The 16,851-nt window shown below is 31.9% G+C and overlaps 3 protein-coding genes across 7 annotated transcripts; 1 reads left to right on the top strand and 2 right to left on the bottom strand.

Moving 5' to 3' along the window:
• Positions 1 to 943: 943 nt before the first annotated feature.
• On the top strand, positions 944 to 6,456 carry LOC108346305 (uncharacterized). Of its 5 annotated transcripts, none has more exons than XM_017585347.2 (11): positions 944 to 1,027; positions 1,604 to 1,715; positions 2,101 to 2,484; positions 2,918 to 3,028; positions 3,178 to 3,268; positions 3,670 to 3,738; positions 3,970 to 4,047; positions 4,194 to 4,283; positions 5,428 to 5,478; positions 5,757 to 5,993; positions 6,086 to 6,456. In XM_017585347.2, exons 2-11 carry the CDS (start codon positions 1,633 to 1,635, stop codon positions 6,203 to 6,205), a joined length of 1,314 nt encoding a protein of 437 aa, XP_017440836.1. In that variant the 5' UTR covers positions 944 to 1,027; positions 1,604 to 1,632; the 3' UTR covers positions 6,206 to 6,456. The 5 variants fall into 5 exon arrangements, with proteins under 5 accessions (XP_017440836.1, XP_017440835.1, XP_017440838.1 ...); XM_017585346.2 differs by having other exon boundaries at positions 955 to 1,027; positions 1,600 to 1,715; XM_017585349.2 differs by lacking the exon at positions 944 to 1,027 and adding an exon at positions 1,106 to 1,133.
• A 126-nt stretch (positions 6,457 to 6,582) lies between these two features.
• LOC108346210 (ATPase 11, plasma membrane-type) lies at positions 6,583 to 12,944 on the bottom strand. Its single transcript, XM_017585222.2, has 18 exons — positions 12,771 to 12,944; positions 12,494 to 12,628; positions 11,715 to 11,927; positions 11,417 to 11,623; positions 11,211 to 11,330; positions 10,720 to 10,839; positions 10,459 to 10,581; positions 10,273 to 10,377; positions 10,044 to 10,188; positions 9,275 to 9,436; positions 8,958 to 9,196; positions 8,827 to 8,859; positions 8,655 to 8,736; positions 8,385 to 8,545; positions 8,101 to 8,301; positions 7,827 to 8,009; positions 7,470 to 7,648; positions 6,583 to 7,368 (listed from the first exon to the last, which is right to left on the bottom strand). Exons 1-18 carry the CDS (start codon positions 12,795 to 12,797, stop codon positions 7,272 to 7,274), a joined length of 2,532 nt encoding a protein of 843 aa, XP_017440711.2. The 5' UTR covers positions 12,798 to 12,944; the 3' UTR covers positions 6,583 to 7,271.
• Positions 12,945 to 13,643: 699 nt separating this feature from the next.
• LOC128193967 (plasma membrane ATPase 1-like) lies at positions 13,644 to 14,246 on the bottom strand. Its single transcript, XM_052868175.1, has 3 exons — positions 14,193 to 14,246; positions 13,874 to 13,993; positions 13,644 to 13,766 (listed from the first exon to the last, which is right to left on the bottom strand). The coding sequence occupies exons 1-3, from the start codon at positions 14,244 to 14,246 to the stop codon at positions 13,644 to 13,646; spliced, it is 297 nt and encodes a 98-aa protein (XP_052724135.1).
• Positions 14,247 to 16,851: the final 2,605 nt, after the last annotated feature.

Genomic DNA, 16,851 nt, shown 5'->3' with positions numbered 1-16,851 from the left:
TGAAGAATTAAAAACATATTTAAACAATAAATTACTCAAAATAATATAAACTAACTTGATTAATAATAATAATATTATTATGTTGGTACTTTTACATTATATAATTTATTTTTAACTATTATATTATTCAAAATTTCCATTTTACTATTTTAGAATTATATTTTAAAGTATTACTATTGATGGTTGGTTTTATTTTTATTTTTAAAAATATTTTTCATATTATATTGTGTTTTTCCTAATTTATTTTTTTCTTTATTTTAAATATAGTGTGTCTATTTAAAAATAAGTTATTTATTTTATTTTAAATTTGAATAAAATTATTATAAAAATATAGTATAGGATTAATAGTAAATACAAAGAGTTATATATAAATGAAATATTATTAGAGTTTAAAATTAGTATTTTGTATATATTGTATAAATATATTTAATTCGTCTTTTACTTTTATTTGACGATGTTACAAAAAAATTTAGTTTAATATCTTTTCGCTAGTTTTTTATAATATTTTTTTAAAAATATATGATTTAAATATATTTTTAGTTCAAATGTAAAAATGATTTTTTTTATTTAAAATTTTAATATATTTTAGTTTCTCAATTTAAAAAATATATAAATACAATGCTATTAATTTAAATATGGTAATTTTTTTTTACATGTTATTTGATGTTTGAAACTTATATTTAAGTTAAAATATATTAAATAATATAAATATTAACTTAATTTATATAATTATATTTATTTATTTTTTAAGTTTGTAGACTAAATTTATGAAAAAGAATTCTAATTTTAAGTTAATGTGTTGGAGTACAATTGTATGTAACTTTTTTTTTTACCAATATGAATTATATTTAAAATATTTTTTATTTAAATATATTGATACACTTATCAAATATTAAAGTTAATCTCCTCTTTTAAAAAAGCACAATGAAAACAATGATTAGATAATTATTATTAGATTAATTCAGGTATGGTGAGTTCGTATGACTTTTGGCCAAGTTGTTGAGGAACAGCAATCAGGGTGGGAAAGGTAATTTTTTCAAACTGAACTTTGATTCATTTCTTATCTTTCTCTCTTTGCAATTGCATCACTGCTTTTCAATTTGCTTTATTTGTCAGCTATTTTAATGATAATGGTAACCCTTTTATTCCCAAAGGAACCTGCAAGTTTGTGATACCCAGAAGAAAAATGACTCTTTTCTTTTTGTTTTTGAAACCGAAACAACTTCACGTGCTCATAATTTCATCTGGGTCTTGCTCAAACAAGTCTGAATTTGTAGTGCCCGTGACCTGTTTGTGAAAATTCCCGTAAGACCATGCTGCTGTAGTGTATAAAATGGGTTTCGTGTATGAGAAATAGAGGGATGTGCAAGTCGTGTGCGCTTAAGTTGCCTTGTTTTTGGTTTTGTAAATAGTTTCTGTGAGTTTGAGGCTATTTGTAACTAATACTTTAGTTAAATGAAATGTATTAGCGATAGTCAGTGATTTTCCTTCTTTCGTGTGAAGACTTATTTTTTGTGATGTAATGACTTTGTTCCTCATTTAGTATTTAATAAGATTGATTTGACAATTGATTACAACCTTTTTTTGTTTTGCTTGAAGTCAGCACCTTTGGCTTGATACAGGTCAACAGATATGAGTGAAGAGTCTGACTCTAAAGTCGAGGCTATGGATCTGTTACGCCAGTTGGAGGATATCCTTGAATCTGATGCTCTAATGTAAGGTTTAGTGATTTCTTGCCCACAAACTTGAATAATACTTGCCCTGATGGTTGCTTTAGAAACTTGTAAATTTTCTATCATTCCCGTTAATCAATATGCTGTTTTCTATTCTAGTTTTTAACGTTTTCATAACTGATGATGAATAGTAAGATTTTTAATTTGTATAAAAGCTAATACTAATTTATTTTAGTAAATTTTGTGAGCTTCATTCATATGAAGTCTCTGGATGATATAACAAATTGTAAAATATAACCTTGATGATGGAATAACACCCTGTAAGCAATGCCTCTGGGCTAAGGTCAATCTTGTTTCTTTGTTGCTTGATTTAACTATATTATGTTTCCTCCTTTAAATATGTTTTCCCTTATGTTTTTGGATCTAGTGACGAGCTGGGCTTTATTCATCCCTCACAATTCCCTTTGCTAAAGGAAGAATCGGACATTTCGTGTAATTTATCTTATGAAGCTATCCATCAATCAGAAGATGGAGTAGTAAGCCCCGTGGAACCTTCCAAACAAGACAACATATATTTCTGGAACAGAGATCATAAACTGGGAATTTCAACTCATGTTCTTCTACCGTTATATAGAGCTGCTAAAGATGCATTTTTTATTACATTTAAACAATACAGAATGTGTGACAACCAATCTGGTAAAGGAATTTGCTTACCTGCCTCTTCTTGTGATCATCTTGAAAGTACCCTTCTGAGACATAGCAAGTCTCTTCTGCTGCTAAGCTGTGATTTTATGACAGCTTGGAATTGCAGGTTCTCCTCTTATCTATTAATGATTTTTTTATGCTTTTTTTTGTTGAGATTTATAAGACTTGTAAGTTGACAGAGTCCAGTAAATTGTTTTAACTTATGATAACAGGTGTATTTGACATCATTTCCCTTTGTTCAAATGTCTAAATGATGACATAGTCTTTTTATGATAGAAATGTGCCACTTGAGATGAAAGTAAATTTTACTGCACAGTCACAAGACCTGCGGTACTATATGGTACTAAATGTTATGTGCTCAAGAGTCAACAACAGCATAAGCTTAGTGTTGCACAAAATGTTGTGATGTATGAGGGAACGTACAAGATAGGATTCATAATGAATGTACTAAGAAAAAGAATTGTTAACCTCTATTGAGAGAATATGCTGGGAATTCGATTTTTGTTACCAACTTATTAAGTTTTTCTGTGCAATTGCAGAAAGTTAATAGTGTCCAAGAAGCAGCAGCTCTCAATGTTTGTAGATGAACTTCTGCTGTCAGGACTTGTACTCTCATATTCACCCAAAAGCGAACAAGCTTGGAATCATAGGTATTCATCTTATGGCTTTGACCTCATCACTAAAAGAATGAATATTTTCTAGATTAGTTTTATATAGCTTTGAATTTTGAATATTAATTGATCCTCCTGAGGCTTTGGAATGCAAACATCAATCTAATGTATAGAAGTATTTTATTTAGGCGATGGGTGATCAAGTCAATCTCTGCAAACTGTTCAAATTTCAAAGAGATATTGGGAAAAGAATCTGAGCTGGTGGAAAAAATAGCCGAGGTCTAATTTCAGTATGGGAACATCATACTGTTTAAATTGGAACTGTTTTATGTCATGTTTGTATGATTGATGGGCATTCGTACATGAGAGAAGGATAATTGTTACTTTAATTTCACCTTGTTCTGACCTTTTCTCAATAAAAGGGCGTATTATAAAATATTTTATTGCAACATTATCTTGTTAATACTTTTGGTATTTCAATCCATTATACATTGGTAATGTGAAAGAATCTCCAAACATCATCCTAAAGCAGGAAAATTGACGGGGTAGGGGAGATCAGATGATGATTTTGATTGTAGATTTATATATGCTTCACCATTTTGCCATCATTGTGACATCATATTTTCATTATTTTAATTAAATATTGATTTTTTTCCTTTTTGATACCTCATCATTTGCAGAGATCAAAAATGAATTATCGTGCATGGAATCACCGTTGCTGGTTAGTCTCATACATGACCATTGACCAGGTTTTGATTCTGTGATGTTTTCTTTTTGTTGTAAGTGTTATGAACTAAGCATATTTGACTGAAAAAAAATCTTAAGTTATTTTTTGTTGCATTTTTTATTTCAATTATAGTATATCAAATATAAAAATGAAGTTGAGTCAACAACTGAGCATTCAGTTCCATTCCTATTTCCTCTTATGACTTGCTTGTCAATGACATAATAAATGGTTCTCCTGAGCTATACCTATTTAGGTTCTGTCTGAGTTAAGGAAATCAAGAAGTTGGGCTGCACTGCATGTCGCTGATAATTGTTGTTTCCATTATCGCAGAGTAAGTTTTGCTTTCCTTCTTTAACCTGACTAGTTATTGTTTCCATGCTATAAAAACATTTTGAGTAAAAATACAGTATGTTGTGTGTCCTTAGACAAGCTTAGGATTTTTCTCTTTTGCCAATCACGGTTTCTATTGTATTGCAGCGACTATTACTGAGAATTATGGAGGGTCAAAGTTGTCTGGAAGATACTGTATCTTGTGGTCATAATGTTAATATAGTCCAAGCCTTGAAGGTAATATATTATGCTGATTTATTTCATATATTGTGCATGATCTAGTGTCTTTGTTTCAAGTATATCTTATTATGTGAATTGAAAGAAAGGAAGGTATGCTTTGCAATGAAATAGAATGACAATATACACTGGTTGTGGTTGTTGCAGAGTTCTTGCTGCAGCTGAGATCTTGTGGTGGCATCATGTGATGCGTTCATCTTTCACTTGTGTTCTTTAGGTCGTTCAAAATAGGAAGGAAAATTACCTGGTGAATTTTATTCACTTCCATTCCATTTAATTGGACTATCAATAGATATCCAAATATAGCCTCAATCTCATCTGTGGCAGAAATGGTAGTAGAATGTGCAAAGACATTAAAGAGTTTCCTTTCAGTTTTATTAGAGCCGTGGGTTCGAGATGTTCAAGAAATATGACACAAAGCATTAGAACTTTCTTTTAGAACAACTCAAGCAACAATACGTGAGATATGCTATTTTACTAAATGACTAGTTTGGGTATGCTCTATTGTAAAATTCATTAGTGTTTATACAACAATACAAGTCTTATCCCACTAGATGAGATTGACCACATGGATTATACAACATCATTGGGTCGGTTACAAATCAAGTTCTTAGGAATATTATTCACACGTTATGTCTCTTAACAATTAATTACATTGTTTTCTTGGTCTTCCTCAACACTTTTTCAGGGCCGAAAATGATTTATGCAAAAAAAGTTAATTGAAAACTAAAAGGCAAGTAAGTTGGAAGATAATAATGCATGTAAATTTTCCAAACTAGTTTGCTGCTCCAAATATCATAGCTCAATTTATTAGGCACATATATGCTTCACTTACTATAACTTGATCGTACTGGTCATGGTTCTGAATTTGCATAATTCTTTGTTGTTGCATATTTGCTTTCTACTTCAGTTCATGATCTTGATGGTAGTAATCTATGTCGGGGCTTGGTTTTGACAACTCTATCATTTTCATTGGAATATTCAATGTACTACTTACTGCACAATAAGTTATGCGGCATGTACCTCTTTTATAATACAAGAACTGCATATTGACTGATGTAATTGACATTACTGTATCACCTAGACTTTATATGACATGCAAAGAAATTTAGTTTTTAATTATGTGGCAACCATGGTTTGACAGGACGAGCTTGATTGGAATGAAACACTGATAAAACGTTATGTTGGAAGAGAGGTAGGTGACCTGTGTCTGTAATTAATTTCATAATTGGTCATCATATTACTCGCTAAAGTAATACACTGATTAGCTGGAGATTTATAAATAATCTCTATCCATTATTTACAGGATTTTTGGATTCTTGAAATTTGAGGATATCATTTTTGTCTTTTGATGTCCCATCGGATTGTCACCTTTTTGTGATTTTGGGTGTCTTGAGTGCAAGTGGTTTTTCTACCTCAGTAATTTTCTTAAAGGTTTAGAATTAGATGTTCAATGGTGCTGACTTTTAACAGGCTCTATGGCTTCATCGGCGCTTCCTTTCCACGTGCTGGATAAATAATTTTGTACCTGATTCTGGGGATGAGTCCTACCATTCCAAGGAGGCAATAGGCCTGTATCATGACTTTGGCACCTTTCTGCAGAATGAATTGTGTCTTCTCGACTCCTGCTCAACTTTTGTTGATGATGATTTTGTGGATGTCCAAGCACAAGCTGCACATTCTGCTTCTTATATTCTGTGGTTGAAAGTGGTATGTAGATTATATGTCCATTAAGCTTTCCATTTTAAGATTTCTTAGTTGAATTTCTTTCTCTGGTGTCTTCCATTTATTATGTGCATCAGCAAGTCCCCAAGACTCTGGTGAATCAGCTCCAAGAGAAGATAAGGGATGCTGATCTGAAGACCTTGCTGAATAAGTCATGCCCAGAGAGATCCTCACTGTTCAATTACTTCATGAACTAGAAGAAAGCGTATGAGCTACATAGGATGTAGTAGATCTTATTACTCATTCTAACAGTTAGTTTATCTTATTTTATGTCCGGTACATCTTTTGCAGGTTAAAAGCAGAGTTTAAATAATTCCATACATGTATTTGTAAAAACATCCATAGGAAGTTGCTTTCATAACAAGTGTTCTTGATGTGTTTCATATGAAACTCTTTACAGTAACAATGTTAGTTTGAGGTCATATTTCATTCATTAATTATGATTAAACTCATCCGATAGCAACTCAACTGCACCTCAGACACTTAAGTTAAAATTTTACGCAATCCTATATATGTACTTGTAAAGAAGGGAACTATGCAGCCTATAACAAATTTGCATATCTGGCAACAAGTGTGGGAAGCATGTGATAAGGTTAGAGTCTGCATGGGATCAAGGGAAAAGGGCTTGATGATCATTTGGGTAGTTGTGGGTAGCTGTTGCCACAAAGAGAAGTTTTCCTTCTCTGATTTTTTGTTTCATTCTCAATTTCTTATTTCTGCACATTACCTTTGTTATTATCAGAGCACTGTCTTCCGAATGTTTTCTATATTAAACCACAATAATATTAGTTCCTACCACAAACAATTGTATATAACATATATTAACCACTTGCCAAGAAATTCTGGGTTAGCTGTAAAATCTCTTAATTTGAGTTGATATTATAGGATGAAACAGAATGTTTTACCATTTTATAGCTCCGGTAGAAGAAAATGACACCCATTTATTTGTATATTACTTCAATGTATTGTTTAAAACTATTGCCATTCATGTTTTCTGGCAAAACTAAGAAATGTTTACAAATGAAATATTTTACTTTCCAAAGAGTGATATGTGTGAATAACATTATTATAACAATAGATACAATTATCCCAAAGAAGAAAGACAAAGGAAAAGAGCAAACAACAACCAATGGTTTGAACGAAAAGTTAATGAAAATTCAGCAGATACATTGTTGAGGTAAAACCTGTAGTCTGACACTTGACAAAGCCATAATACAAGAGCCACGTGATATAAGAATCATGATAGATAGCAGTCATAAAGTCTTAGACAGTGTAGTGTCCGTTCATGGCATCTATGTCCAAACCCCTTAGCTTGGCAAATGATTCCACTCTACCTTTCAGAGTGTGAAGCTCTCTCAGCCTGCATCACAAGGAAGAAAATTTTAATAAGTGGGAAAAGAAAAACCATTTAATGGTAAAATAAAATTAAAAAACAGTTTGAAGTTGAATAAAGACAGTGACCTTGCTATCTCTGCTCTTCTCCTTGCCTCTTCTGCCAATGTATTAATTTCTCTGAAGGTGTGCTTATCTGTAAACCCTTTTGACTCAGCAGAGTGGAGGCCATGTAAGGTTCTCTGCTCAGTAGCCCATGCAGCCTCACGAGCTTCTCTTCCAAAGTCGTTTTTGTTGATGAATGCGGTCTGTTAATTTGCATCAGCAAGGTGTCACATAACTATATAAGTGCTCTAGTTATTCTGAGTCTTAGAGTATAAATATATGATAAATCATCTGTCATACTTTATGTTTTCAACCTATTTCTTGGTATTCATTCTCCACAATTTTTTTTCTGAATTTATGAGGTTCAGTCATAGTACTAACCCTTTGGTTGACCACCAGATTCCAAGCCCTTCCACTTAATGCATAACGAACTGCAAACTTCAAAGGATCTAGAAGTAAATAAGTTACAGTATTGTAAAGCCAAATAGCTCCTGTCCAGCCCCAACCGATTCTTCTGATCCCAGCAACATCCCAAGTGAGAGTGGCAGATATAACAGTAGCAATCTGTCAAAATTATGGCAAAATGAAATAAGCAAGTTCAAATGGTTTTAGAGGTTTGGATAAGTAATTCAGGAAGATTGAGAAAACCATGTACCGCTTGAGCAATGATGAAGGCAATGACAAGCAAAAGACCAGGTCTTTCTGTGTAGGACCAACCCCTTGACCTTGTCACGAAAATTAAGGCTTGACTAATGGTACTAACTTGAAGATAGACAGCAGATCCCAACATTCTTTTGGTTGGATCACTGTCCTCAGCATTTGGATCATAATGAAAGTGTCTCACGCCAAATTTGTTCTGGGGAAAAATACTTCATATCAACGATCACATCATTGAATGAAAGAAAAACGTAGTGGACAACTGGAAAAGAAGATACTTACAGGAAAGAAGTCTGTTTCAACAACTATATAGAAGAAGATCACAGTCATTAGAGCCAGATAGCTGCCAAGAACAATCCCAGTTGCAAAAATTTCACTAAGCTTCCAACTATCAGGAAATGGAGAGGGCTTAACCCTATCTTTAGATATTGTCATGATGGTACCTACAAGGATGCTAACAAGTAAGTGGACAAGAAAGAAAATATTTCATGTACTAACCACCAAAATATGATGAAACTTTAGATTAAGATACTAGAAAGAAGTTAATATTACCATCATTAAGAATGGCAATGACAAGAACCATGAAGGGAGGAAAGTCAAATTTCCAAAAGCTGTTCAGTAACATGAAACCAAGCTGAAAAGGAAAAAAAAAAAAACTGAAAATGAGAAGAAGGTTGGTGATCAGGTTCATTCTGAATATATTCTTCATGTACAAAAAGCTTACCACAATACGAATAGTGATAGATATGGCATATATCTGCAAAGGAAAAGGAATAAAAATAATCATGATTTGTTGTCACACAGAAAGATTATAATTATTTTCTTTTACATATATGTAGATAGTTGTGGAATTACTGTGTAATTTTTCATTCTCTGGAAAATTGCACGGCTAGTTAGAACTGCACTTATGATCACACTCAACCCAGGTTCTGTTAGGACTATGTCAGATGCGCTTCTGGCAGCATCTGTAGCATCTGCTACAGCAATACCTATGTCTGCTATCTTCAAGGCAGGTGCATCGTTCACCCCATCACCAGTCATCCCACAAATGTGTTTTCTAGCTTGTAACCTCTTCACAATCTCATACTTGTGCTCTGAGGGAAACACATTATCAAAAATTGAACATAACATTAAATTACAGCTTCCTTTTGATTACTGATTTCTTAGCTTACCAGGAAAGACTCCAGCAAAACCATCAGCATTCTCAATGAGATCATCAACAGCGACAGCACCCAATCCATCTTTATTTTCACCAAGTAGCGATGAAGAAGGATACATGTTAGTCCCCATCCCAAGACGTCTTCCTGTTTCCTTACCTATTGCAAGTTGATCACCTGAAAGGTTTTTTTTACAATATAACATGAGCATCTCTTTCTTGTGTACCCTAGAATTAAAACAGTAAGAAAGAATACGAGAATAACTCTATTATACTGGTAGTATCACTCAGTGGTAGCAGAAACTATCACAGACTTTTTTCTATGTTCACTATAGTACCCAATGTTATAGGCTTATCTTTAGAATTTGAAAAATTCAGGATGTTGGAAATGTAGCTAGATGTCATGTTAAGCCATGCAATTTTAATTTGATTTGTTTTAGTGGACTTTATTCTCTTCTCCACTGTCTAGGACACATTGTTTAGTAGGAGCAGTCTAAACAATAGCAATTAAAGCATAGAAGAAATCAAGGTAACAATTAAGACTGTTTAGTTGTTCTATGCATGAAGACAATTTCTTCAAAGAATAACTAACAGTAAGAAGAATACTAAACAGGATAGCGCCTTATTTAGTTTTCCAAATAGAAGATTTCATTTATAATCATACATAGTTTTATGTCTAGAACTTGTTTGTTCACAGAGGCATTTCCTTAAAAGTTCATATTGTAAACGCAATCAAGATATTTGCAATACTCTTAAATGAACATAAAGTAATAGTGACCACATACCAGTGATCATTTTGACACTCACGCCAAGATCAAGAGCTCTTCTAATTGTTTCTGCACTATCATGGCGAGGTGGATCGAAAAGAGGCAGAAGGCCAACAAATTCCCATGGTCCTCCTGGACTGTCTTTAGTTCCCTCAGGTACTTCCTAAATTGGAGAAAAATTCAACTTCTATAAAAAATGCACACACTGTATACCAACGAGATGATGGAGAATTCTTAGGGAGTAAACCTGGCGGGCAACTGCAAGAGAACGAAGTCCACGTTCTGCAAACTTGTCAATGATTGCATGAACCTTTTGTTGTATTTCTGATTTGTTATATGCAAGATTGAGAATCTACAAAGTATAGTTAAATAATGATCAAACAATGTTACTGTAGTTGGTACTATGATTCTTTAGACTTGGATTATGTACTACCTGCTCTGGTGCTCCTTTGCTAACCCTGTGCATCTTACCAGCAGCATCAAGGTATGTTAGTGCAGTTCTTTTATCAGTTGGATTGAATGGAAGGAAGTGAACTTCTTTTATTCCAGCTCTTGCCTTGCAAAATTAAAGGACCATTAGTAAACTAATCAGATTTCAACTACAGAAGAGGGTGGAAACTTGCTTTGTTGAATGCTACAATTAGAATAGTGAAAAATTATTGTCTGTTAATATAGGATATCTTTGAACTTGTACCTCCTTTGGGTCTGCTAACATTGAAACTATAGCACCATCAATTGCATCCTGGTTCTCTAGCCTTGATGCTCTTGCGGCCATAAGTACAACCATATCACTGTCAACGTTTTTAACAAAAACCTACCAGATATTGATAGTTTTTTGGAAAAAGAAAGTTAGCATACCATCACTCAGATTCATTAATATCTATTCATGTATGCAAAATGTAAAGGTTCAATATATGAAAAGGATTTTCAGTGCTTTATCATAAATTGTAAGTTGATGTCAATTATTAGCATTGCTCATCACTTTCCCATAATATGTTTCTTTAAGAAGTTGAGTTGTCTAATTTCAGAATTGAGTGGTCTAATTAATAGCATTGCTTGAAGGAATCTACCATGTCCTGTCCTATTCACCTTTGTACGTTAATGACATTTTGCCCATATGAAATTGTATCAAACCATTAGCTATGTTCAGTTTCATTGTAGAAACTAAGAAGAAAAAATTAAGACCTCAATGATATTCTTGTCCACTGAAAGCTTGTTAAGAGTTAATGTGCCTGTCTTGTCACTGCATAACACATCCATTCCAGCCATCTCTTCAATGGCAGTCATTCTCTTTGTTATGGCACCCTGCAAAGGATACACCCATGATAGTTATTAGCTCAACAGCACATTAGTGATCTTTAAAAAGCCATTGAAATGTTTGGATCACAAACCTGCTGAGACAACCGGTGTGAACCAATAGCCATTGTAACAGAAAGGACTGTTGGCATTGCAATAGGGATGCCACCAATTAATAGCACCAGAAGGTTATCAATCCCATTTCTGTATCCCTTTTTATGGATTGCATATATCACAATGATTTCAATGACCATACCAACAGCAATTGAACAGATGCAGAAGTTCCCAATAGATGTTAGAACCTGAAACAATTATGTGATTGCACTGAGCATCATCTTGACAAATATTCCACACGGAAATGACTTTACTTGAGACAACATTCATTTGCACAACATTAAGAGCACTACAAATTCTATATGTGAGAACCTTCTGGAAATGTCCAACATGTGTTGTGTTCTCCACAAGATGAGCTGCCTTCCCAAAAAAGGTGTGAACTCCGGTTGCAATAACCACTGCCTCAATTTCTCCTTGCTTGCAGGTTGAACCAGAATATACTCCTTCTCCAGGGTGTTTGCTGACAGGAAGTGACTCCCCAGTAAGAGCAGACTGAAAAACACATGAACATATATAATTGAATGCAGGAAGGGGATGCATGGAATGGAATGATGATGAAGTTCATGTCACATTTCATCTTTCTATGCAGCATCATGTCGCAGTTCATGAACATATATAATTGAATAACAAGAGCCTTTTACCATTAGCTTAAGATCAGTTACATAGACGAATTTGGAGTTTCTGCTGGTTTTTTTGTGTGTTGTTTCTCTGTTGTGTCTTCAAAATATATTGATAGACACTGATTTTGATGTTTTAAAATATCTTAAAAAGAAATTAATATACGAACATCAGTGCATTTTTAAACTCTACATGACTCACCACACGAAGCCATTTGGTTCAGACCAGTTTTTCAGAGATCCTATTTAGCATGAGATCCATATTACTAACTTTCTCCATCTATGTGTGAAATGATTAATTTCATACTAATATAGAAACATATTCCTTTTTTCTTGAGAAACTATTAGAACCATTTCAGAAGTTTCCTATTTAGTTCACATCTTATTTTAGTTTAAGATGGTTGATATGCATCAACCTCACCCACTAACAGCCAATTTTACCTGATCAATCTTCAAAGGATCACCTTCAAGGAGACGTGCATCAGCAGGAATTATGTCACCAAGCTTGATGCTAATTATGTCTCCAGGAACCAACACCGAAGCTTCTTCTTCACTCCATTTTCCATCACGAAGTACCTGTAAATGTAATTGGATGCCAAAGGAAATGTAAACAAAACAGTATAACAAAGATATTGGTAGAGAAATCTGAAAGGAAAACAAAAAACATGCAATTATGATATAGGAAGCTACAGTTAAATCAGTTGAAGAGGGAAATTACCTTTGCTTTTGGGGCTAATCTGGCCATAAGGGCAGCAGCTGCATTGCCAGCATTGTTTTCTTCTATGAAACTGATGGTGGAGTTTATAAGTAGCAAAAGAACTATGCCAATAAAATCTTGATAATCTGCTCTTTCATTCTGCAGAATTAAGGAGTTGTTGTTGTTATATAAAATTTAGTGGATAATGAATTATAAATTGTAACTGTACAGTTCTCAGAAAAGTAAACTCTGACTAATTGATGATGAAATATGACTTTAACATTCAAACCTATGATAGTAACTAGTTACCACCAAAAATTTAATCTTGCATGCCACAGTCCTTTGAAAATTAATAGTATCCATAACTTCCAAATTAAAAGTAGCAAAAGGAATGGAATAAAATTCACCATGAAAAGTGTAAAACATCAAATCTCTCGAACTTTTAATAATTGATATTTTAGTCTGAAATAAGTAAAAACATGAAATTGGGAACCATTACTCATTTTAGCCTTTAACATTAGGGTTTTCCTATTCAATTCCTAATTTTGGTAACCATTAGTGAAACTAGTCCCAACTTTATAGCCAATTTTGTCCCTCATGTCAGAGATTGAATTGGCTAATGATTTAACTGTGTTGATTGATTTAGTAATGTTAAGAATCAAACAGACTAGTGATGTCAATGTTGTGAATCAAACTTAAATTGTCAAATAATCATGGACTAAATTTGTCTTTTGCAACATCAAGTTTTGCAAAATTGAAAAATAGCATGAACTTTTTTTGTTTATTGTAACATTAAAGACCAAATTGATCCATAGCATAGCTGTTAGATTGCTGTTTTGTTTTTCATTCATTAAATTAAACTTAACAATACCATGGAGAATATATAGTATAAACTCAAAAGCAAAGGTGAAGATTTACCCCTCCATGTGCCATGCCTATGGCCATGATAGCAGCAGCTTCCATAACCCATGACAGAGGATTCCACATAAACCCCAAAAACTTCAGTATCTTACTTTCCTGTTTAATCATTAAAAGGTACATGCAGAAGCTATTCATGAGAAACCTGATAAACAAATTGAAAAGGAAATAAGAAACTAAAAAGGCATTGAAGTTTGACTTTTCACCTTCTTTTCTTCAAGCTTATTGTATCCAAACAAGTCTAGCCTCTCTTGTACTTGCTGAGAGCTTAAACCTTCTCTTGTACATTTGAGATTATCAAAAACCTCTTCAAGAGGAATGTTCTCCTGCATGTCACAAATTCCAAGTTCATCAAATTCCTTGAACCAATTTGGTTTATACCTCCTATGTACTACTACTAATCATCACCTTTTTTTAAAACAAAAGCAAAACAGCTTCTGATTAATTTCCAACTGATTAATTAACCAACATTGAAGTGTTAACTGATAATTTGCATTTAAGAAACTATAATATGTTTTCACATACCAGATCAACAGCTTCCTTTATAATAGCATCAAGTTCAACAGACCCCTCTCCCATTTTGAAGCTGCTTATCTTCTATTCTCTTCCAACAACACAATATACGCACTTTTGAGCTCTGAGTCACAGTTAGAACCCTTTAAATATAGATATTGATGAACCATATCAGCAAAACATAATAAAAAATGTTGCCAATTCCCAAAAAATATTGCAGTTGAGACAACAACATAAATCTGAAATTGTGAGGTTTTTCCGAGAAGTACTAGGAGATTTGGTACTAAAGAATTATGAATATATTCATAAGATATCAAGAAATCATTTTCAACCCAAATCCGTTTTTGCTTAGAAGTGATATCTTAGTCTTTTATATAAATTTCTTCACAACTTCTTAGTACTAATCTCCCAATGTCTTCCCTCAGAAAAACCTCACAGAAACAACATATACACATGCATATCTACAACTTTCCTAGTTCACAGAGTGAGCTCTAAACCATTCTACAGCAAAAAACTAAAATTTTGATTCTCTTGCCCCACCAAAGTTATGAGCATTACCAGAAATTCACCTCTCAAAGAGGTTTGATAATCTCTCCAAATCCTCAGAACACTCTTTCAAGCTCAAATGAAACATGACCTAAGAATGACATGTATATATATTATATACACACAAAAAAAATAGAAAGAGAAATGTGAAACAATGAAGAAGATGAGCTTAGAATAACAAGAATGACAAAAACTAGAAAAGGTGTAGAAAGCTACAAAAAGTGGCATATGCATGTGTAACTCCGCCGGCCAGCCAGCTTCTACAATGGAAAGTGGATGTATTAAACAAAGCTATGGAGTTATTACACTCAAACATACATCTGCCATTTTTGCCGCCATCTTCATTTCTTTACTTTTGAATACAAAGTTCATAATGCCATTTGGCCATGCAAATCAAATGCAATAAAATAATAATGAATATTCAACCGTACATTTTTATTCTGGCTTCTGTACTTTGTCACTGACATCTTTCTATATTAAGAAAAATACGATTTCACATTCACAGCTTTTAATCATCTTATACAATGTTGTGCCAGAACGGTAACAGGGTCAAATTGTACAATGAGAAATCAAACTATATATATAAGAAAATGAATTTTACAGTTAAGTTATAATTTTATATTATCATAATTATTCACGTAAACTATTTTAACGATTAGAAAATAATGACATAATATATTTTGAAAAATATATATGATATAAATTTTTTTAATATTTTTTATTTATTTTTTTAATTACATTTTTCATGTGATAATAAATTATTAATATTGTGTTCGATGATGTTAGAATATATAGTAATGTCATATGAGTTTGCATGCTCACAAATAATTAGTTAATTATGTTAATTTGATTTCTTATTATTATTCTACTTATGCTAATAAAAAATTTCATGTTTAATTTTAAATTAATTATAATTAGTTATAAGTTAAAAATGACAATTTGAAAATGTCAAGAATTTAAACCAATAAATCCTTTTACACGAACCATATTCATACCTAGATATATTATATCTTTTATCTTTTAGTTAGTTTGTTATTATTTCTTATTTGTATTTTGGGTTTAATCCATATTTCTTCTATTATAAATAGAGAATCCTATGTGTGTATTTAACACAAGGGAGGTTAATCCATATATAATTTTCACTGTATTTAACATAAAGTATATTTAAATTTCCTTTTTTATGATTAATAAAATATTACATTTTGTAATTTTGTCAGTGTATAAAGTGATGAAATGTGAAAAGAATATACTTACTGTAGAATTTTGTAAGTGGGTGAGGTTACGTCTGTAATGACCAGATTTGTTCGAACTTATCTAAAATAACAGAAATATAACGTCGATTCTGTGTGTATATATATATATATATATATATATATATATATATATATATATATATATATATATATATATAGTAAGGGTGAATTTCTTTATTTTTCTGTTGTAAATTATTTATTATAAGTCTATAGTTAAAGTTTATTAATCCATGTTGTAAATATCTTTAAAAATAAAGGTATTAATTAATCTGAATTTATTTGGTAGAGGTAATGTATAACAAATATTATGAAAATATGCATATAAAGTATATTATTATTGAAACAAAGAAAATGTATTAAAGTAAATGAAAGAGATAAAGTGTTTGAAATAAATGATTGAAAACGAAATGGTTGACTTTGTTCCTGTTAAGAATTCCTACTTAAGATTTAAATAAGTGTTCATAAGTTTTAACTTATGTTACAAAATACAAGTATGATATTTATAAAACATAAATCTTATATATATATATATATATATATATATATATATATATATTTACCTATAATTTTCAAATATATTTCTATAATATTCTTATAGTTGTTAGTTTTGATCATGAATTTTCACCATCGATGACATTTTGAACTTGATTATTAAAAAGTGTTCTCATATATTGAAATAGTATGAGAGTTAATTAAATATAGGAAACCATTGGATATAAGTTAATGTATAGATATAAGTTATTATGTATTGTTACAAATTAAAATATATGTTAAGATATAGTTAAATATTATGATATATATTTTTTTATATATTGTTATATATTAGATAAGTGAGAATCAAATATTTATTTTTCTTAAATATATTACGCTTA

Source organism: Vigna angularis, chromosome 9 (genome assembly GCF_016808095.1).
Source record: "Vigna angularis cultivar LongXiaoDou No.4 chromosome 9, ASM1680809v1, whole genome shotgun sequence".
In the NCBI taxonomy this organism is placed as follows: Eukaryota; Viridiplantae; Streptophyta; class Magnoliopsida; order Fabales; family Fabaceae; genus Vigna; species Vigna angularis.
The sequence above is the reverse complement of the archived record's forward strand: the minus strand, read 5'-3'. Positions and strand labels throughout refer to the sequence as shown.